This window comes from Protopterus annectens, chromosome 6.part1, assembly GCF_019279795.1.
Source record: "Protopterus annectens isolate FY-2018-M chromosome 6.part1, PAN1.0, whole genome shotgun sequence".
Lineage (NCBI taxonomy): Eukaryota > Metazoa > Chordata > Ceratodontiformes > Protopteridae > Protopterus > Protopterus annectens.
The window spans coordinates 416,557,625-416,581,729 of NC_056738.1; the positions used below are offsets into that span (position 1 = coordinate 416,557,625).

Sequence of the window (24,105 nt, forward strand, 5' to 3'; positions counted from 1 at the left end):
ATCTGGTCCCACTGATGCTGTGTTTTTTGCTTTGGAGAGGGCAGCTCTTACCTGAGCATCTGTCAGGGGGGCAGCACTCTGCTGGGATAGATATTTGCCCTTTTGGTGGGGAGGGGGGGGGAGAAGTTTGCGCTGAACCTGCCAGCTAGGATGTTGGCAATGTCTGTGGGTTTGGTGTATTTTTTGTCATTTTGGACTAATTCTGAGCATATCTGGCAATTCCCACCCAGGTTCTTAACATAACTAAAAAAAGCCTTGTGATTATCCTTAGTGTCCTGTGCAATTTTTCTCTCGAAGCTGGCCTTAGACGATTTTATGAGTGCCCGTAGTTTTTTTCTAATAATGATCAGAGATGCCTTCCCTTTTTGGGATTTTGCTCTATCATGTAATAGCTTCCTCCTTCTATGGTATAGTTTGTTTATGGCTGGGGTCCACCAGACAGGATGCCTGCCTTTGGAGGATTAGGTCTTGGTTTTATTTGGGATTGCATGATCCATGCATTCCTGAAGGTGTTCATAGAATGCGTTTATAAAGGATTCTGCAGTCTGGGTTGTATTTTCCACAGGCCCGTGGACTTTGAAGGATTCCACCTCGGTTTTGAGGAGTGTGAAATTTGTTTTTAGAGAAGTTTTTCACTGTGGTTTTCTGGGCAGGGGGTGGGGTCAGGATGTGAATATCCAATGAGATTAGTTTATGATCTGATCTTACCAGTGAGAGATACACTTCTGGTCTGGAGCATAGAGCCCCCATGTTGGTGATGATCAGATCTAGTATGTTTTCCCCTCTTGTGGGAGTGGTAACAAGTTGTTCCATAGCATTTGAGTTTATCAATTCTAGGAACCTTTGGGCTAGGGTATTGGAGCTAGAGTAATGTTCCCAGTCTATGTTTGGGTAGTTGAAGTCATCCAATATAATGGTGTTTGAAGAGACCTTCATATTTTCCAGTGTTCTCAGGAAGGCCGAGTGGGGTTCCTGGGTTTGGGAGGGTGGTCTGTAGCAGGCTATAAACTGGAAGGCAGTTTTACCCACTGTTAGTTGCACATGGATAGTCTCTGATGCTTCGTGCTGTGCCACCAACCTGGAGGTGTGGGTATCTTTGACGAATATTGATACTCCCCCTCCTTCTGTGGTTCGTTCCAAGTTTTGGGGCCGAAAAGCATGGTATGAGGTATAACCTGGTAGTGCCAGGGTGCTCTCGGGAGCCTTGAACCAGGTTTCTATTACTGCACAGATATACATGTTCTCCATGCTAAGAAGAATTCCGAGTGTGTGCATCTTGAGGTTTAGACTTCTGGCGTTGAGTAGCATTACTCTAGTTTCTTATCCCTTGTGATACCTATGGAGGTGGGTTTGTCTTTTGAGCCTTGCCTAAAAAAGGCACTATGGGGGTGGCAAGAGCCTTTGCCAATATCCGAAAGCCCAGGGGTGACAGGTGCATGCCGTCCCTAGCGAAGCATCGTGGCTTGTCGAGCATGTCATCCCAGGCTGACAGGCATTGGATCCCCTTTGAATGACACCAATACTTAAGCCAATTGTTGAAATTGATCATCTTGTCTTCATATTGTGGCATCATTCTTGGTGAGGGTAAGATGCTACTCAAGGTCAGGATCATACGGGCCTGGGATACATGTAGTCCAGGGAGGTACGTCTCAGGTCATTCACACCAGCATGGACAATGACTGCATCATATTTGTACTTGCCTTGGAGTGACCTGAGTGCTTGTGTTATGTGGCGGATCCTAGCGCCCGACAGGCAGCTCACCGTGACCTTCTCCTTGTTCAGCCTGGTGAGCGGGATGTCAGTGTGCCTGATGATAGAGTCACCTATTACAAGTGTATCAGGTGTGTTGTTTAGCCTTAAGGGCTGTGACTGTTCGGCACACTGGCTTTGTGAGCTATGTGTTGCACGTGTTTTGTTTTGGGGTAGCGGTTGCTTGGGTGTCTGCTTTGAAGGTCTCTGCTGCTTAGGCAGATTTTTATTTAGAGCCTCCGAGTATGTTTTTGTGTGTTTATGTGATTGGTTTGCTGTCATGGTAGGTCTATGTGAGACTGGAATTTTTTCTCCTGCTGACGGGTTACGCCAGTACTGAGTTGAGAGAGCTTAGCCTCCAGTTTGGCTATATGGTTGCATCTCTCATACGTGTTGGAATTTGTTGGGAGGAGGAGAGGGTTGTCTGTGTACATGAGGCAGTTGTAACATTGCCTCAAGATTCCCAGATTCACCAGCTGGACTGGAGAGGAGATTGACAACTGACCTTTGGACATGCTAGAATAGTATTGGGAATTCCTTTAAAAAAAAGGGCCAATGGGGAACAAGGTACTCAAGGGGAGTTTGTGAGGGTGTATTGCTTTTAATTTTTAGTGCTGACTTATATAATTGCTTTAGTGAGCAAGTGCCAGGCTTTAGAGTAGGAATGGGGTGTTTATTATGAGAACTAGATCAGTTCTAAGGGAAAAAGTGAAGAGCAAACTTTATGGAGCCGAGAATGGTTTAAACCCAATTAAGCGGAGCTGCCTGATGCTGCGCTATGCGCAAAATCGCGCAAAGCCACGCCAAAGTGGGTTTTATACAGGGGGACTTGAAAGAGCTAGAAATTGGCCCAAAATGGCCAATAGACTACCAGATTCTTGTGCTGGGAACACTCCTTCAGGGATAGATAGGCTGCTCTAAGCTCTCCACTGCCACTGGTGAACAAAGAAGCCTCCCTTTTTCCAAGAAAGGAAATGGGCAACGCAGGAACTTTCCAAAAGTCCATATCTATATCTATATACTGATATATATATATATATATATATATATATATATATATATATATATATATATATATATATATATATATATATATATATATATATATATATATACATACATATATGCATATATATATATATATATATATATATATATACACACACACATATATATATATACATATACATATATACACACACACACACACACACACACACACACACACACACACACACACCGACACACGCACACACACACACACACACACATACATACACACATATACACGCACATTCATGTAGACACTTGCACAATGATGTTTAAAGATGTTTAGATGCTTAGTGAATCATTCATATCAGTTCAGTTTCAAAGGGGAAAAATTCTGTTAGCATTCTAAATAATAATGAATAAGGCAATTCATGAAGGAAAAGTATGTCAGGAACTATGAGCTGTACTTTGTGTTTTCACTTCTCTACAATGTTGTTGGAACATTGCTTTAGTAAATAATTTTCAGGATGTATAAAAGTGCTATGTGCTTTGATGTTACTAGAGTTCTGATTTCTGCAAAGCATTAACGCTGGTGTTCTACTACATTCTGTGCAGAATCTATTTATTGATTTAGATGTCTATATACATTGTACTTCTCATGTTTATCTATCTCATGAATGGACAAAATGAATCAGTACTATATGTGTTTTTTCCTTTATAGTTTTTGCTTGACATTACCAGAGTAGTATTGGTTTATTAATAAAGATTTCATTATATGATAAAGTTGCCATGCTTTTCTTTCTTGAGAATAGGGAAAAAAAAGGTACAAAACCATACCTGTTCTCCACTTCGTCTACAGTATCTGCTAGTGGCATATTCAGGGTTTCTGGTAGGAAGTACGCTATAATTCCAGACAATACTGGGGCCATCCCATAAATTACCAGTGGGAGGAACTGAAAATAATCAGCTGTCATCTGTACCATAGGTGCGATCATGGCCCCAATACGTGCCATGATATTGGTAAACCCCATTCCTGTCTGCCTGCAAATGAAATTGAAATGTTTGGTGTACTATGTGATGCCATGAACATGTCACTTCCACATGAATGAACTGCATCTTGTTGCATTTTGGCATGAATCTACCAACATTTAAAGCTCAGTGAGTTCAAATTTAGCACCAACCACAAATTAAAGTGCAGTCATTTTTATCAGTATTAACTTAATGGGTTTTAGCTGGTGCTGTTTGCACAGTAAAAGCAAATTAATATTATTATATTTCAGTCTCTTTTCCATCAGTTATTTATATACTTTACTGATATGTATCTTATATTCATTTAGTAGGCAAATTGGTAGGTAACATGACTCTTCAGATATGATCCAGGCAAAAGACACATAATATATAATGAGTTGTTTACAAGCAATGCAAATTTTTGTATGACAAACATAAAAATAAGATCTAGAGCACATTTGTATACAGCCAAAGCAGGATATCACAACAGAAAAATTCCATTTGAGCAACTGTAATATTTTAGTAAAGCAACATTGCTTAAGGTACTTTTAAGTACTTAATACATTTAAGTAAAGCAGCATTACGTAAAGTACTTTGAGCACCTAGGGCATATTTTTGTAAAGTTTCATTACTTAGGTACTTTGAGTACCTGGCACATTTCAGTAAAGCACTACTGGTAAAGGTACTTTGAGTATCCATAGTACCTTTTAGTAACAAAGAATTGCTTGAGATACTTTGAGTATTTAAAATATTTTAGTAACGCAGCATTGCATAATATAGTTAATGCAAATAAGGATCATTTAAGTAATATTTCTTTGTCATTATCTACAAAGTTAAAAAACTACTGTAGTAGTGAATGAGAAATGTAGGAAGTTATTGTTTAACTTAATAAATTTTACAAAGATGTAGGTATTCATTTGTGTTGATAATGTGCTGCACTTGCACTGGCAGCTTGAGAAACTGTAATTTTATGAAAGATAAGCTCCTGTTTAAGTTCTCAGATTATAAAGTGATAAGTTAAGTGCACTTGACGGCACACTTTCAGAAGTACAAGGAAACCTGGCAAGGTGTGACAGCAGCAGACCTACAAAATGTAACAAATGTCAACATTCACAATGTCGACCAGAAAAAGTTGACTCTCTACTATGCACATACCAAGCAACAATGCATTAATTAAAAAAAATAGAATAAAACATCATTACTTGCAGGGGGTAAGCTCCCCTGCAGCCCCTGCTAATTATATATAGTAACTCCAAGATCACACACTGTCAGCAAAAGAACAAGTTTCCCTACCCTGATAATATGTAGTCAATCAAATTTTGTTGACTAAACAGATGTTAATCAAAGGGGGATTTGACAATATTCAATTCACCCATATATAAGGTGCTCAGTCTTAATGGTAGGTAAACACTGCTGCCTTGGGCTGTGGCCAGAACTTGTCACACCTAAATTAGCCTCATACTGTACAGATAAAATTATGAGCACTAGCTTCCCAGGAATTCACCCAAGTCAGTCTCAGTGCAGTGCCTTTCAGTGCTATCTTACCAACAGTAACTGTAATTTGCTAACACACCCACCCACACACACACACACACACACACACACACACACACACACACACACACACACACACACACACACACACACACACACACACACACACACACACACACACACACCCCTCTTCTTGCTTTTACAGTAGCAGACTGCTACCAAATCAGACCAGTCCAGCACACAACAGACACAAATACTGGACACTGTAAACCAGCCAGTCTTAATAAATTACGATAGTTATATCTAAAGAGTTCCTGACTTCAAAAAGTGAATGTCAAGAGTTTTAACTCACCAGTTTATATGCATTAATAAACAGCCATCCATAAACGTTTGAGTTAGGATAATGCAATTATTTAAAGAAACTGGAAACTTCATGTTGAACATAAAATATGCAAGCATACAGAAATACAGGCACTTGCCCATGTGCCCATGCTGACACACATGCACACACACAAACACACACACACACACACACACACACACACACACACACACACACACACACACACACACACACACACACACACACACACACACACACACACACTGGAAGCCCCATAGCTTTGGGTACCTTAGACTATTATTTTCTGCCAAAAAGCTATGATACCTTATTTTGGGTTATAGATTTCTGGTTACTTATATAACTTTGCTTGGGAAAGTTATCTGGATTTAAAATGGTAACTCAGCTGCAGAAAATAAAAAGTAAGAGCTTTGTTACTGAATGCAAACATGAGGAACTTGTCTAAAAGGGAATGGGACTCTGCTAACTGAATATTTATCTATATTAAAATATTCTAAAACACTCCTGTGAAGTTCCTTCATGTAAATTGACCATTTCTTTCAAATCATTTTAATGGTTGATCCAGTCAGTCTATGCTTTCCCCTTTTTTTTTTGGGGGGGGGGGTACTTAGACTGGGTGCGTTCATTTCTTTAAATTTTTCCTTTTTGCCTTCTGTTTGTAAATGCTGAATAGTTAAAAAGTCAGAGGTGACTTGATTACAGTTATCTTCAGTTTGTTTTATTTTTATGGCATTGGTTTGTTCATATAGAAAAAACTTTTCTCTGTGTCTTGTCACATTTTACATATATACTTCATCTTTACTAAGAAAAAACTGTTGGCTTTATGCATCTTTGAATACTTTACATCTTTTTTTGAAAAACAGTTGTAGGTTTTATACATTTTTTTTTCAGGAGTGTTAAAATCTCACACCACTGAGTGAAGTGAAGTTTAATTAATTTAAAACTGAACAATTCCCAACTCACACGAAAGTATTATCTTGAAGCAGACTAAAGAAATGTCTTAAATTAATTTGAGGCAAGTAGACCTAAATTGATGAAATACATCTTACAAAACAGTTAATTGCTGACGTTTTGCATATTTTATTCCTAGTACATTTTAATAAAGCAGCAGTGCTTTCACAGACAAAATGTATCTCCGTGGATAACCTTACTTTGGTATTAGGAAGAGCTTAAAGCAAAATTATTTTCCATATTCATCTGGAGGTAGCCTTTCTACTGTCTAAAAGTCTTAGACATCTCTGAGCTGTCACCCTTGTTTGGCACCTAGTCTAGAATGCTGCTCTTTCCAGTACAGTCTTGGAATAGGTGGAAGCTCTCCTCCTGTTCCAAACATTCAGTCACCTATCAATCCTTTTCTTACTTGGACTTCTGGATCTTCAAGTGAACTATGATTAGCCAAAGCAACATATTTACACTTCCAGCCTGATTTTGAGAGTTTTTGTAGAAGTCTCCATTGAGCTGGATTCCTCTTTTAGCTAAATATCAGTCTGACATACAGTTAAAAAGAGGTACAGCTCATGCTATGTTTTTCCATTTTTACCCCAAATGTAACCACCAGTGGGTCCTGGCTAAATTTACATACTGCCCTTGGGCCGTGCCTGGAGGCAAATACTGCCTCTGATCCTCAGTCTGTAAGGTCATCAAGGATCTATGCCTAGTAAGCTTATGTTCTGACTGTACTATGACCCTCTCATAGGCCAGGCAAGGCTCAGAAAGAAGTCCTAGTCCCATATGATCAGTTGTGACCACTATTATTTATTTATTTATTTACTCATTTATTTAGTTTGTTAAATAAGATGATGCTCTGCATAAATAATACAGGGCAAAACCTGTGCAAATAATATCATACCACTGCACTCGGCCCTCATCAGACCCATCATAAAGTATAATGCTCCCTTCGGTATGTACCTGATCAGACACATGCAACAAATGGAACATCCACAAAGGTTTCTTATAAAAGGAATACAGAAAGTTAACACAATGGGTCACATTAAATAATGCCTACACTAAGTGTACACTGTTCTGAGTGAACAGACAACATGACATAATGCACACCTTCTTCCTCCTAATTTTAGTTTTCCTACTGATATTCTTGCAGCTTTAAATATTTACAGGGATTCATAAAGGTTACCACAAAGTGTAGACTACATGTACACTTAGTGTAATCTTTCTGAGTAACTAAAAAGCACAAAAAATATGATAAGAATTTTATTGAATACATATCATATACACTAAGTATACACTTAGTGTAGGCTTTATTGAATCTGGCACAGTATCCTCCAATGATTAACACAATGCCCTGTATCTTTACTTGGTATGATGGCATCATAAAGACTTCTTAGAGGTGAACTTTGACTGGGATACAAAGCATCCCTGAACCCTGTTTCCATTAACAATTTGCACATCTGCAAAACAAATAGCATCCGCACTACTATATTAAAAGACCTACATTTTGCTTGTGACAAAAATAGGACATGTTGGACAGACAGATATGTTTCTCATGGAATTTTCCTTTCTCTGTGACAAACTCTCCATCCATGAAAAGCAGAATTCCTCCCTATTCCTGTTTAAGTGCAACTTAGACCAATAGGTGTCATATCAGAAATTCATCTCTAGTCCGGCACCTATGTCTCTGATGGGCTGATGCAGTCAGTTAATCACCCCCTATAAAAATCAAATTTGTGAGTCACATTTGGGTTGCACGGTGAGCCTTATAAGGGTCTCATTGCTTGCTAGCCTAGTATACACTTATAAACCTATGAACCTATTCCAAGATCCTAAGAGGGACAGGAAAGTATAGAAGAGCAAGAAGTTGGAAGAGGTAGCCTATACTGCAGCAGGGATCTCCACTCTCAAACGTATTTTGTTGTGCTACTGCACTATGCTCATTGTAAGGATAATGGCTGCACTATCAGTAATTATCTAAGGGTGGAGTACCACGTCAGTTGGATAGCCACATAGGGAGGAAGGAAGCAGACATAGAATACCTTGAAGGACTGCCACAGCAAAACCTGTTCTGGTACAGGATTGGAAATCCAGCTTTGAGTACCTGGAAAGGGTGTGTGCAAAAGTCCAAATAACCACCTGACAAATATTGGGGTGATACAAGCTTGAAGAAGACATTTGTGGTGTCTGCTGCCCTGTTAAGGAATACCCCCCAAAATGAGTCAGTTGATTTACCAGAACTTTCATATCAAAAGATTGCATAATCTGAAAGTTAGAGATGGTTTGCTTATAATCTGGTCTACCTTCTTTTCCAGGCATGAAAAAAAACACAATGTTAATCTATCCATCTGATTCCTTTATTTCTTGATAAAAAGTACCTGAACTATTTAATAACATACAACAGTCACAGTACTGGTTCCATTTATTCTGTAAGTTTGAACAGAATACAAGCAGCTGCATACTTGGGTTGACTACAAGCTCAGCAACAGGTTTTGGCATGAAAGGATGGTTGAGAAACACTCCTTATGCAATAAAACTGCAATTCAGAGATTCTCCTAGATGATGTGAATCTTTCCAAGAATAAAGTCTTCCAGGTTAATACCTTGATGGTCCCTAACAAGCTTGATTCAAAAGGGGCCAGGATTAGCTTTTCAACTGTAAAATAAAGCCCCTGTTGGAGAGACACTAGTTCCTTGTGGAACAGTTTAAATGCAACATCTCTTTCAGAAACTGATTCACAATAGTGGTGGAGGATGGGAGAGTTTTGGGGACATGTGCAGCAAAATTTAAAAGGTGTACCTTAAAGTGGGCATATGATATGCCTTTCAATAAGTATCCCACCTGAAATTAAAGGAGCATAGACTCTTCAGTGTAAACCTTTCCCCTAGAAGCATGCCAGCAAGACAATCCCCCGGACTCATGAAGCTTCCGTGCAAGAATAAGTTATTCTTGCATGGAAGGGTCTGCATCTGTGTACAGCAGCAGTGCACCTTGAATATAAATGAAGGCATGCTGTTCAGCTCTTACACGGACATGGATCTGTGTATGAGCGCAGTGGGGGTGTCTGAGAACAGTGCTCGCACTATACACATGCCCCCTGTACTCCACAGTTGCCGTACAGCAATGTAATGGCGGTGACAGTGTCCACGAAATACCTCTCAACTTCTTAGAGTGTAAGAAATCTGGAGAAAGGAAATAAAAAAGACTGGGGCTCACACACTTAGTTGATAGAATAACAGGTTATGCATTAGCATGAATGTGCTGAAGGGTATGAAGTGTAAAACACAAATGCCTGTCAGCATTTTCTAACTGCAATCTTTAATTATTTGCCACTAATCCACCAGAAAGCCACAATGGTATGAAAAATGGACCAAAAATATAAGGTAAATATCTGGGCAGTCTGTGACAATCTGTACAGTTGAGAGGTATGGCGGACACTGTGAGTGTCTGTGGAGCATACCTGAAATGCAAAGCCTGCCATGTCATCACCATTGTAAAGCACAACCCCCAATGATAATGTTACAGACATCAATTTGCATACCCCTACACTACAAAAATAAAACACAACAGTTAATTTTTTTTTCAGTCCGCAATAAAGTTTAAGCATAGCTGAGCGGGTGTGTGCATCATGCAGCTCTGTTTAGCCTAGCTTAAACAACATAAGGAGCTAAATAGGTATATACTCCAGAGCCTAGCAATGTGGAAATACCAAAGTGGTTAGAGTGCTTCCTTGCAAGTAGTCATTCCTGGTTCAATCCCCAGTAAAGCCAATTACTATTTTACATGTGAAAGCAGTACATCATTTATGTTTTTAATAATTAGGTAGGAAAGAACACATATTTGATAACCAGAGTAGTGTCATAGGTCCAGATGTGAGGTGTGAGTGTAATAAAGTTGTGAAAAGTTGTGAAACCCCCATATAAACACAAGTGCCCCATACAGTATAGTCACACAAGAATAAATGTAATGAAAGTATATTTTGGGATGTCAGGGAAGGTAAACAAATTTATAATATATCCAGAATGATAAATTAATCCCATACAGGTGTTAGTCCATAAAATAAAACATAAGCAATGCTAAGCATTGCACAGATAAGCACTGTGTAAATATGAATGCTAAGCAATGAGTAGCCCAGCTAAGCAGATTTGCCCATTGGTAAGGAATGCTGAGCCTGCCCCTGTAAGCACTACCAACCTTAGCTATGCAGGTCTGCCCGTAGCTTAGCTTAGCTCAGCATATTCAAAACCATCCAATCATGGCAAAGGGCAGGAAATCGGCCTTATTTAAATCTTGCAGGCAGGAATACAGCTCATAACTGGTTGTAGCTCCCCACTGTAGGCACTATGGTAGCTGTTGGAGAGGGCATGCACTTTCGAGCACAGCGCTGGGACATACAGGAGTCCAAAGTCATGGTAGGACTCCTTGTAAAAAAACATGATGTGAGACTGCTGCAGGACCAGTACCAGGGCTCCCAATACAAAGCACAGGCTGGAAAAGTCTTGCCCGTGATCTCACCAGTGCCACTGGTATCTTTTGACTGATGAGCAGGTCTGGCACCACTATGCTAACTTGAAGCAGACAAAGAGGGAGCTCTGGGACCAGTGGGTCCAAGAAGCACAACAGAAGGGTGATGTCCCAGAAATGTGTAGGTATTCATAGCAATAAACAACTGGTAACCAAAAAAGTACAATTCACCAAAAGATAACTGCTCCGGCACTATTAAGGCTGCCCCATATAAACCTCTTCAAATTCTGCTTCACCTTATACGTATATCCAACGGAGAATTTTTAAAAGTTTAATGTTGAACTTTAATATTAAAACAAAAACAATAGATTACGGAGACTTCATCAGAATCTCATTCTCATATTCATAGCAATAACTGTTTATCAAAGTCTAGCCTGTGTGTGTGATGGATAGGTATGCATAAGTGTCTCTCTATCTTCTTTACAGCTCCAGCTGAGCCGGGTTGCGAACCAAGAAGCCCATGCCAGCAGTTTGCAAAGGCTGTGATGCGAGGCTGCTGAGTAACAATCTAGCTTGTAGTATTCATACCAAATAAATATAAAGGAGTAGAATGTCACCTGGCAGTATTAAAAATGGGTATGGTTTGTACTGAATAAAGCAGAAAATATTACAGTAATAGTCTCATATAGGTTATATAAAAAGAAAACTGTAACTGTCTGTCAATAAAAGTTAAAACCCTGTACTGGTTGTGTATACTCTGGTATGGTATGATTTGAAATGTGTACGGGTTATGCATAGCAACTATAGCTCTGACAGCATTAAACAATCAAGTCTCATCTGACAAAGGTAGTGCCTCTATAAGACACAAGATTAACTGATATTAAAAATGTCATGCACCAAGATCTGATAGCTGAATAGTAATGTCATGTTAACCACTGTTTTCTACACTGTGCTATGTCAAAAGATATGTATAGGAATGTGTGTATGAGTGTTGTAATTACAGGGTCAGATAGTACAACAAATAGAGAATGCAAATGAAATTATTCAAGGAAGAAATAACAGTTTCTCAATAGCTCCTTCTGATGAAACACACAGTTGTTATATTTTTAGCAGAAACAGCCATGGTTCAAATCCCGTGAGTGGTAGTAAGCGGTATGCATAATTTCAACTAGGATTTTGTGAAAATGTGTGCAAACAGTCAGGTAGTGTTAACAACATTCCCTCCACAGGTCTTCCAGGTAAGAGAAGGTATAAAGTAGCTATAAGAAGGCTGTTGTTATACTGTGACCAACACCCATAGTCCAACTCCAAATCTGCAAATGACAGCAAGATAAATACATACACCAAGTGGTCTCTCCCAAGACATATTCAAAAGTGTCATGCTGTCACAGCTACTGGTCTCTGCTAACAACAAGCAGGGTGACCGACAGAAATCAAAGCAGAGTGTGTCAGTAGCATATATGTGGTATGAGTGCACATATGTAACCCTGACTATGTGAATATGGGTAGAAATAGTCATGTAGTATTCATAAGTGTATAGATTCATAGGTAGGTACTAGGCTATTAGCCCTAGGGCCTATATAAGCCTAGCCAAAAAGTACCCTGGCTTTCGCCACCCAAGAAAATTATTTTCCTGTGCCCCTGTCGAGCAGACCCACAGAAGTGATCCCTGTGGTGAATTTCTTATCTCCCATCCAATCATCAAAATTTTTCTTGAAGACTGCTAATGAGGAGCTTTGTTTGATATAGATAGGTAGTTTGTTCCAGAGTATGGGAAGTCTCTGGGACAGGAATCTATCCCTCCAGCATGTTCTATTTATTGTGGCGACAAGGTTTAGGTCCCTAGAGCGTGTAGCTTGGACAGATTGGGATTTCTTTAAGTGGAGCATGTCCAACAGCTCTGGGTTTGACATAGCTTTGTATGTTAGGCAGAGATTGCTCTGAGTAGGTGATATGCGATGGAGTAAACAAACATTCCCTCCACAGGTGTTGCAGGTAAGAGAAAGTATAATGTAGCTATAGGAAGGCAGTAATTATACTGTGTACGAACATACCACTGCCCAACCAAATATACAGAGAGTGAGAGAGAGTGCACAGAAAATCAAACAGCCAGTAATCCTAGGGTTGCCACCTTTTCAAATGGCTAGCATCTGATTCTTTTCTAGAAATGAGAATTATTGCATTAAAACATATACACACACTCAATGGAAAGGACATAACACCACACATTCTGCATAAATATAAATGTTTATGTGTGTACTATTTAAGTTGTTTATGTCATTTCTTACAGCATTTAGGTGTTTGAAATACAAAATAACTGATTTATGTAACTATCAAAGAAAACATATGATACATTCTTGGTCTTATCATCTCAAGACATTTGCCATTTGTCAGTTTTTATCAGCAGGGCACAAGTGCACAGAGAGGGTTTGTCCCTCACAAAGAGGGACAGGTGGTAACCCAAAGTAATACATGAAAAATAAGATACTCTGCTGTCTTAGCCAAAGCCATCAAGTAGTACAACAGTAAAAAACACACTTGCCTTGAATACAAGAATCAACACTTAATTACTGATTTTGTTAAACAGCCTCCAATTACACTCCATAGTTAACCCCCTAGGGGGAAAAGTATCAAATGTTACAATGTAATTGGATCCTTTAGATAACAATGCTTCACTTCAAACTGTAGTATCACACTGACAAGCAGAACTGTCTGCAAAACAGTAAACTCTAACCCACCACTGTCCCCGTGGTGAAATGTATGAAAATGTACAGCTATATACCTTTATGTTTCTTATTAGTAATATCCCTCACATGTACTATCAGCCTAGGTTAAAAACATGTAATACCCCTCCCCCATAAAATGTCTTACAAGGTCATATAACAGCATTCTCTATACACTGACCTCTTGACTGTACAGTGTCACACATGCTGTCCAGCCGTAGCCCTCATATTTATGGCACCTACCCCACAAAGTGTGTGGCAGTCCACAACATCACTGGGATGATAGCAGGAATGTCAGCACTAAATAATGATAGGCCATACGTATCAACCTCTTACTGCATGACAACTGGACAAAGCCTGGTATATAAGTGGAAGACAGAGGCCAAAACACAGGGCCATATTTGAAACGTTGCTGTTATACACTGTGAAAGTTGCTGGTGTTACAGGATTGGTTGCAACATACCCTTTCTGAGGAATATGATGTCAGAAAGACAAATGGATGTTGCCATGTACTGATAGCAGTAAACAGAGAGAATGCCACTGATTTGTCAAGGACAACACCTGTCTGGGGAACAGACAAAACATAGCAGCCAAACCTCTGGCAATTATGTGGATGGCACCATAGTTGAGAGCTATGCAGACAGACTGAAATCCATGCAAAACTAGCATGTACACACAAACCCTGTAAAACTAGCAGTATTCAAAGCATAAAACAACAATGCTCACTCTCTGTCCCTAGGTCTGGAACGTTATACAAACATATAGTTGGCCTGTGTCCACAGGTCTTGTTGCAAGAGGTATTCCTACCTGCTGTCTGTGACACTGCTGCCCCCACACATGAAGGATATCTTCCATACAGGCAAGGTAAAGGGACAATGCCCACATGAAGTAGTCATTTATGGTAGTTGGTTGCTATGACATTGACTATTGGAAGAACTACACAGCTGCTCTGCATCCAATTAGCAAGTGGGGAACAGCAATTGGTGCAGAGGCCATCACCTGCTCATGAGCATCACCTACAAAAGCCAAGCTGCAACCTATTCAAACCAGCTCAATCGCTGTAGTGCAGAGAGAGAGAGAGAGAGAGAGAGAGAGAAAACAAAAAAAAACAAACAAAACAAGAAAGACACAATCCTAAACTGGAACACGGAAGAGAGCATAAAAATAAAACAGGTATGTGAAACATGTAAGCATGTAATTGAATGTAGTACTTTGTAATAATGTGTTAGATGATTTTGAAAGAATTATACGTGCCAACAAGACTTGCTGTAATGATGACCTGCTGAACAGCTGCTATGGACACAACATCTGGCTCTGTCTGCAGTGGGCCATACCTGTCAACTGTACAGATCTTCACAGAATGTCAAGCTTTACCCGTCACAGTGTTTGGTCTGTTCCTCCTAACATCTATATTTTTCTGGCAAATAGCTGAGGATGGAAGTCATGAAGTAATGACAAACACTTGAGTTTCATATTCTACATCCTTCAGAGCAGCCATTGTAATGAAAAATGTATTATGCTACAAACTTCAGTCCCACAACTCAATCCCATGCAAACACCTAACCTTGTATTCACTAACTATTCAAAGCCTAGCAAATAAAATTACTGAACTGCACTCTTGGATAGTTTACAACACCCCTCACATCCTGTCCCTATCACAAAGGTGGCTCAAGCCACATACTTCTAACAGTGAAATACTCCTTCCTGGCTATAACATCTACCACTCTGATAGAACTTCAAAGAAAGGAGGTTGTGTAGCCATCCTCTACTCTAACAGCCTTAACCTTTCACCAAACCCCACACCTATTCCTAACTTCCATCCTGCTGATCTCCTCATTCTAAACTTTCATCTGAATCCACAGAAATAACTTGCTATCACTTCCATCTATCTTCCTCCTGGCAACAATGTACCCATTCTAGAAAACATATTATCCTAGTTCTCTCTCAACATACCTTATGAAACACTCATCCTTGGTGATGTCAATATAGACTGGTCAAAACTTTCTACTGACTCTCCCTTACTTAGTATTCGCCTTCATGGTTTCCACCAACTCATTTCTACCCCCACTCATTTCCACAAAAAACTCAACCTCCAGCTCCACAACAGACTGGATTCTTACCAACTCCCCTCAACTCTACCATCAACCCAAAACCCTACCAGACTCCCTCAGTGACCATCTCCCTACCTCCATCCTGAGATACGACCCACATACTCAAAAACCCCACCTTTTTAAAGATTGTTGGAAACTATCCACATTTAATTCTTCTCAGTTTAACTCAATTCTACAAACATTGACTGGTCCAGCCTTAGACAACTCCCTCTGAATGATGCCGTTGACACTTTTAATAGCATTTTCCTGAATACTCTGGACTCCCTAGCTCCCTCCAGGAAGATCAGAGTGAAATCTAATCTTGCCCCCTGGCTTTCAAAAGAAACTAAGTCCATAATGGTAAAAGAGACAGTGTCTGGAAAGCCTGGATCAAAGCTAAACAAACACATCATCTTCTCAAATACAGACAACTATGTAATCTTGCCAAAAAACAGACAATAATAGATAAAAAATCATTTTATAGCTCAGGCCAGCATAAACATAGATCTAACCCCCTGGAAATTCTGGTCAACACTTAATAGCATCCTTTACCCAGGCTCTCCCTCTAACCCACCCCCTGCCCAAACATGACTCCTGAGGAAACAGCTACCCTACTTAATTCCCACTTTATTTCCTCCATCTAAAATCTCCTACCCTCTCAACCTAACTCCTCCTCCTTGCCAGACACAACACCCACCCCCAATACTACTTCTTTTTCCTTCAAGCCAGTTCCCACTTCTTACATCAAATCTCTACTGCTCAAACTCAAACCGTACTCTCCCTCTACTGACAAATTACCTCCTACCTTCTTCAAACTTGCAGCTGCCTCTATTGCCTACCCAGTAACTATATTAATAAATAGATCTATGCTAGAATCTACTGTTCCTACCCTATGGAAATCTTTCTATACTACCCCTCTCCTTAAAGGAGGTAACTCCACTGACCCATCCAACTATCGACCTATTGCCATTCTATCCCCACTATCTAAGATACTAGAAAAGTGTATCCACACTCGGCTTCTCAATCACAACTTACTCACCCCTACCCAACATGATTTTCGCCCCTATCACAGCACAACTACTGCTCTACTCTCCTTCACTCACACCATTGCAGAATCCTTGGACAATAATAAACTTACCTTCTGTCTCTTTCTAGACCTCTCCAAAGCTTTTGATACAGTATCCCATCCTTTACTTCTATCTAAACTTGCCAACTTTCACTTATTCTCCTCCACCCTCAGCTGGTTCACTAGCTATCTATCTGGATGCGAACAATCTGTCAAATTGCTCTCCTCTTCTCCTTTCCTATCTCTACTGGTGTTCCACAAGGTTCCATCTTAGGTCCCCTTTTATTCAACATCTTCACCTCTTGCAATCAATCATCTCTTATACAATACGCTGTTGACTCCACTATTATTTCTACAGCCAACAACATCTCTGACTTACACTCTCTAACCCAAAAAGCTCTACTTTCTACCGAACAGTGGCTTTCAAAAAAACTTACTAATCCTCAATCCCAAAAAAAAAAAAAAAACTCTTACTCTTCCTGCCCCGTTCTCTTGCTCATCATAGATCCTCCTTTGTCATTAAATCTTGTAACAATACAGCCATCCAACCTGACACTTACACTAAACTGTTAGGGGTCATAATTGACAATGAACTAAAATACAGCAATGCATAAAAAAAAACATCAGAAACTAGGTGTCTTATACTGGAACAGAAAATACCTCACTCCTGAGGCTAGACTCACCCTAGGTCAAGCACTTTCCCTCCCCTCTCTCCTCTATGCTGCCCCAGTTCTCACAATTATTCAAACAACTACCCTGAACAAACTCCAACAAACCTACCACAAAATAGCCAGATTCATCACTAACTCCCCAAACAACACACACCACTGTATTGTCTTAAAGTCTCTACAATGGCTGGAACTCCCACAAATACTACATCTCTACCAATTTCTCATGCTGCACTCTATGCTCTTTGAACCCTCCTGTTGTCCATCTTTATCTCTTCTAGTCTCTATCTATATCCCTTCTCGATCTCTCTGCACCTCTAATCAGCAATTGCTCGATATCTACCACCCCAGTGAGTCAGTAGGTAAGCAACTCTATAAACACTCTGTGGCCCAAGCTTGGAATAAACTTCCCCTGAACATATGCGCTATCTCTCACACTCCCCTATTTAAAAAAGAACTTAAGGCACATTTACTCAACTCCAGAACCTGTCCCTGCTATGACCCTACATAGCTCTCCCCTCCCCCACACTCACATCACTCTCAGTTGATCCTACTCACACTCATGACTCTCCATCACTTGTACAGTAACAAAGAATTTGTCCTAAGGAAAAAAAAAAATCTTTTCAATTTATTTTTTTCTTTCAATTACAATCTTCACATGTAGTTGTTTATTTCTTACTATTGTTTGTTATTATTGTTTGTAGTACTTGTTTTCTTACTGTAATTATACATTGTACTTTCTGGAGCTTTTCTCCTCGGGTCTCCACTGAAAATGGGACAAAATCCCAGTTGGACTAACCTGGTTAACAAATGTCAATAAATAAATAAATAAATAAAATGTCTTCCAGGTAATATGAAATATCCGCGGCTGCCAGCATTCAGCAACACAGAGGACACCATAATACAGTATGTGATATAGCATTATGCCATATTATTCAGCCGCAGAGCCCAGGATCTGCAGGAGAGGACCACCCTGTGGAATGAGCTCATCCACAGGGTAAGCAATGTCAGCCTGCACAGCTGAAATTATGAGTAGGTGTGGCATCATTGCACTGACCTCATCAGCTATGCCCATCAGCGGGCTGCTGCCATTGTGAGGGGCTGGCTAGCCACAGGTGGGGGGGGGTCAAGCCATCCAGCCCCCACTGACACACGCTGAGGATCTCCTCACCAGGCTTGGGGCACCTGCCTGCCAGACAAGCCATAAAGCCAAAGACAGCATTGTTGAGGTGGGTGCCGCACAAACAATGGACAAAGAGTGTGTAGGTAAGGCCCCAGTGCACATTACTAGAACACTGTTGCTTATCCATTTTTATATGTATAGTATTTACATGCATATGCCAGATAAGATAGTCTGTTGCTGGAGTGTAGTAATGCACAGATGTGCACATCTATGTTGATGACCTGCATAATCCTTAGTATTGGGGTTTGTACTGTTGATGTGCTGAAATGCTGCTCCCACCCTGTACCAATGCCACAGGTCTGGCTACTGACATTAATTCTCTCCCACAACTATTTAGGTCCCTCTGGTATACAACTGGAACAGCAGCCTGTAGCTGGTGAGTATAAAGTTGTTTTGTTCAGGTTTGCCAATACACCGGCCATGTTAAGGCCATGCTATTTGCCATGCATACATTTAACACACCTACCCATAATGCATGCTGTACATGCTCAGTTTTGTTGGTGTTAACTGTACTGCATCACAGTGGTTACCACGGTGGTATATTAGAAGGTTATGTAAGTTTCCTGCAGTATACCTCACAACCTGTCAGTGCAAGATGTGTGGCCAGAGATAAACAAATTGTGGGACAACTGGCCTACAGTAGAGACATGTATGAAACATTACCCTTATACAGTGAATACAACAGTGTATACACTACTATTACAATGGCAACTGTTCCTGATATATACAATGGTAGACCACAATAACACATTCCACATCTTTTACAACCTGTACTATGATCCTAACATGAGCAATGAATGTGTAATATAGAATCCTATGTTATGACAACAAATATAGGGTATACAAACCTTACAAAACACTGGAAGCATATGTGTGCACACACTCCAAATAACATATTGTGGAGGCAGCATGTGATGTAATGACAGCATTCACTCTTCTTGAGTACACACCTGCCATCAAGTACAGAGCCTGAATGTCACACCAAGTAATGGTCCGCTGTCCAAGAAGTATGTTCATGACATTTGCCCAGTTGCCTGCAACAAAGGCAACCATGGCTTGCACACATCTTAGAAAGCATGAAATGGATCCCATATCTGAAAAGCAGCAGCCAGGACTGGGGAAAGTAACCTTACCTCAACATTGCATATACCATGGCAAACAGTGCAGACAGTGATCTAGAGGTGTATTAAATATGGGACAACAGTGATGTAGAAAAGAAACAGATGCCTATCCAAAACAGATGACAAAACATGTTGCAAACTGGTCAGGGAGGCTGCCCAGAGACATGCAGCAACACTGAGGGAGTTGCAGGAATGTCTAGCAAGTACTGCCTGTGTAGTACCTGTGTTGACAATTGCCTGGATTCTGCATAAGTGTGGCCTATGGGTTGGTGCAATTAGACGGAAGATTTGTCCCACATGAAACATCATCCAGGGCTCTGTACAGGTAGCAAAAGCATAACATCAAGTCTCCCAAAGGCATGTGTTGCAATGTGTAATGGTGTCATGAGACCAAGGCTCAAACCTACAGACAGTATTCATAAAGATACATGTGGTGCTCAAGCAACACCTCACTTCACCACAGGGCCACCATCCTCAACTTTTAGCTTGCTGGTGCCAGTGTACACCTTTAGGGTTGCTTTTCAGTAGCTGGAACTAGACCTTTAGACATGGTGGGTGGAATTTGGAACACTGCAAAATAACACTCATGTGTGGCCCACAGTTGTGAAGCATCTGCAATAAGGCTGAAGATGGGGAGGAGTGTCAGCTTCAAACACAACAGTGAACTGAAACATACATACAAAGCTAGCTAAGAATGGTTGTATCTGAACACATTCAAGGTTATGAATTGTGCCAGACATAACCCAAATTCTACAGCAATAGTGAAGCCATTGTGTGACCTCCAAGGGCTGTGCACATGAGCTGACCTTGCAATCTGGCAGAGTTGGGGGACCTTTGTAGGGCAGACAGACCAAATAATGCTAAGTAAAGATGGGCCATGCTAGTATACCCCTTCCAGGAATAGTGACTGCTGTAGTTCACTTAACAGGTGCTTCAACAAATCATTGTTTTAAGGGTGTGCACACTTATGCAACCCACATATTGTATGCTCTCATTCAGCATCGCCATGACTAACACATTTGTTTGATACTGCATTGGATTGCACAGGTCATATGTCACATATCAGGTGTGTGTAATGTTATCAAATGCAGTAGTGTGGCCCCACTGCATATCATAGAAGAGGCTGGCATGTCAACAGAGGTGTGTACACTCCTCATATTCACATTAAGCTTTGAAGGTTGTCGGTGCAATCGTATTAAGGTCAGGCAAAATTATTCACATCAGTCATCATATCATCCCAGTTATGTGTCAGACAAACACATAGGGACTGTGAGCAACAGAGCAAACATAACTGCCAGACATCTAGACATTCAGCAATGGTCTGTACACTTGTGAGGTATGGTGCACAGTACATGCCAGTGTGCTGTACAGGTGCACAGTAATAATGTGTACATGGGTGCAGTGTGTTCCACTTATGCAATCTACATATTGCATGCATCTCATGCAGCATTTCCATGACTAACACATTTGTTTTGATTTGCCATTTGGATTGGTGGTCATATGTCACATATCAGGTGTGTGTAATGTTATCAAATGCAGTAATGTGGCCCCACTACATATCATAGAAGAGGCTGGCATGTCAACAGGGGTGTGTACACTTCTCATATCCACATTAAGCTTTGAAGGTTGTCAGTGTAACCGAATTTTATTGTACATACATACACTGCTAATGATGAGATCTGCAATCAGCAAATCATATTGACATCAGTCCCTCATATCGCTGCTCATATTGCAGTTGTGACAAACACAACAACATAGGGGGGAGAGCAAACAAACAAACATAACTGCCAGACATCTAGACATTCAGCAATGGTCTGTACACTTGTGAGGTATGGTGCACAGTACATGCCAGTGTGCTGTACAGGTGCACGGCAATATTGTGTACATGTGTGCAGTGTGTTCCAAGGGAAGGGGCATTACCTACTAACACAACTCATGCATCACAGAGATGTATATTGTTGGTAACAAGGATGAAGAATGGCTGCAGTGCATGCTGTTGGGCGTCATATGTCATGCATGTCAACTGTTGGGTAATGAGAGATCTACGTAATATCTTTGTGCCAACTCACCTGTAAGTGTGTGTGTGTGTGTGTGTGTGTGTGTGTGTGTGTGTGTGTGTGTGTCTGTGTGTAGAAGTAAACCATAATGTACAGTTCTTAATTAAAATTTCTTGTCTTCACCTCACAGGTGGCGAGGTGGGTCACAGTCCGTCCTGCAGGCAAACTGATGTTAGTGTCCACACAGACCCTAACAATGATGATAGGCATAATGAGACACAGGCAGCATTGTCAGTGGTTGAATCTGTGCCATTGGTTGGCATCCCACTTTTATCCACCCCATCCCTGCACACACTCACAATGCCCAGACATACCCCATCACCAGTGGCCGCCATAGATGAGGGACAGTTGGCGGGTGGTGGCATGGGACAGGAAAGTGTGGTGACTATGGCAAGTGTGTCTGTACACAGCAGCCACAGCCAGATAACTGACAAGGTCTCCCGCAGACAGATGGACAGGGTTGCTTATAGGAGGGCTGCTGGCCATCATGTCCCTTGCAGAAGTGCCACAGCAGGTGTCACCAGATACATGTTTCAGGCCATCATGGAGGCACAGATACGTATGGAACATTACACCAGGGATAGTCTGAGGCTCCAGAGAGCTACTCTTCCTGGTTGGGTTGAGTGAGATGGTGGGAATCCTCGACCATGTGGTGTCATGGTAGAGCATGTGGTGGGAGTAGGGCATCAGCCACATGGATGTAGTTCAGCAACACCAACAGGTGGAGGTCTATGTGGATGTGCAACATCTCACTCCCACCACAAGGGGGTGCTGTCCACACCACAACACAGCAGGCCATGTGCATGGGTTCCTGGCCATTCCCAACAGGGGTGCAGATATAGCAGACAATTGTCATCATCAGGGAAAGTACCATATCTTAGCTTATTCAAGCAGGATCCAGATATTTCTCTATTTCCCTGATATAAGGAAAACATTATGTATTTGCCTGGATATGGTCCTGTCCAACAATGTGTTTTCTTTCGGGGGGTGCCTATATCTACAAGAATCAGGTGTGGCTATGGGCACCCCCTGTGCTAACACTTATGCCAATCTAGGTTTCATGAGTGGTCAACAAGGTTGTGATATATAAGCAGTTCATAGATGACGTCCTTGTTGTACACACTACATAGGAAGGATTGAAAAAAAACGCTTTGCTTTTTTGCATGCATCCATCTCGACATGTTTTGTGGGCATGTGAAGAGTCAATTTTGTAGGCTATCCAGTTATGACATTAGTAAAAGGCATTAGAGCCCAGGTCCTAGGTAGGTGAGAGCAGACCAAATTTGTCTAGTGTGTTCATGTACATTTTTTTGGATCAAAATTACCCGCTTTTACTACTACATATCACGAATGACAAATATTATTAGCAAACTGGGGAGTGTTAACAACTGATGAACAGACAGCTGGTTGGTGGGGGGTCCCCTCGATTTACTTATATACTACTTCTCTGTTAATAAGTTTGGCACCTTTTCATAATAAATTGTAATTACTAGGTATATATTTAGAGAAAAAGTTTTTGTACACCGGTGTTGGTTGAGCGCATTGACATGAAACATTGCCCTGAAAATCATGACATTCTTTTGTCTTCAGGGTTTTACAGATTGTTTATCATAAATTTTCAAATTAAAGGCTCACTATCCACCCGGGTTGAATATTTATGTTTCCCTTAGATCATATTAGCTCCTCCGTAGAAGAAAATAAAAGAATTCTTTTGTCCTATATATACTGTAGTGACTTGTTCTTCTGTTTTTTTATATAGACAGCTTTGCTTATCTTTTTTTGTTTTACATATTCCATATAGGCATGTTTTTGTTTTTTTAGTTTTTATCCAGATGGTTATCTAACCTATCGGACTAAATTCAAGAAGTTGATGTTTTCACATTTAGTCATATTTAGTGATATCTATGTGCTTTGTTTTTTTTTTATGATGATGTCCACATATATATATTTTATATTATATATATGCTTGCTTATACCATTTAAAGGGATCTGTATGGTGCTGGAGTGGATATCTATTTTTTTTTATTAGATTTTGTTTTCGTTTTGATTATGTTGATTTTACACTTGATTTGATTGTTTTAATTAAATGATTGATTATATTATGAATTGAACTTATATATAACTTTGAGCAGTTTCATTTTGTGATATAGTCTGAAGAATTATTTTATACACAATATTTATATTTA

At 40.4% G+C, this 24,105-nt stretch overlaps 1 protein-coding gene across 1 annotated transcript in view; it reads right to left on the minus strand.

Moving 5' to 3' along the window:
- The window catches only part of LOC122805306 (solute carrier family 22 member 6-A-like), a 982,968-nt gene that overhangs the window by 97,536 nt on the left and 861,327 nt on the right, over positions 1 to 24,105 (minus strand). The window contains exon 9 of the mRNA XM_044075394.1: positions 3,577 to 3,780. Coding sequence (XP_043931329.1) covers positions 3,577 to 3,780 — 204 coding nt within the window. The remainder of the gene's footprint in view (positions 1 to 3,576; positions 3,781 to 24,105) is intronic.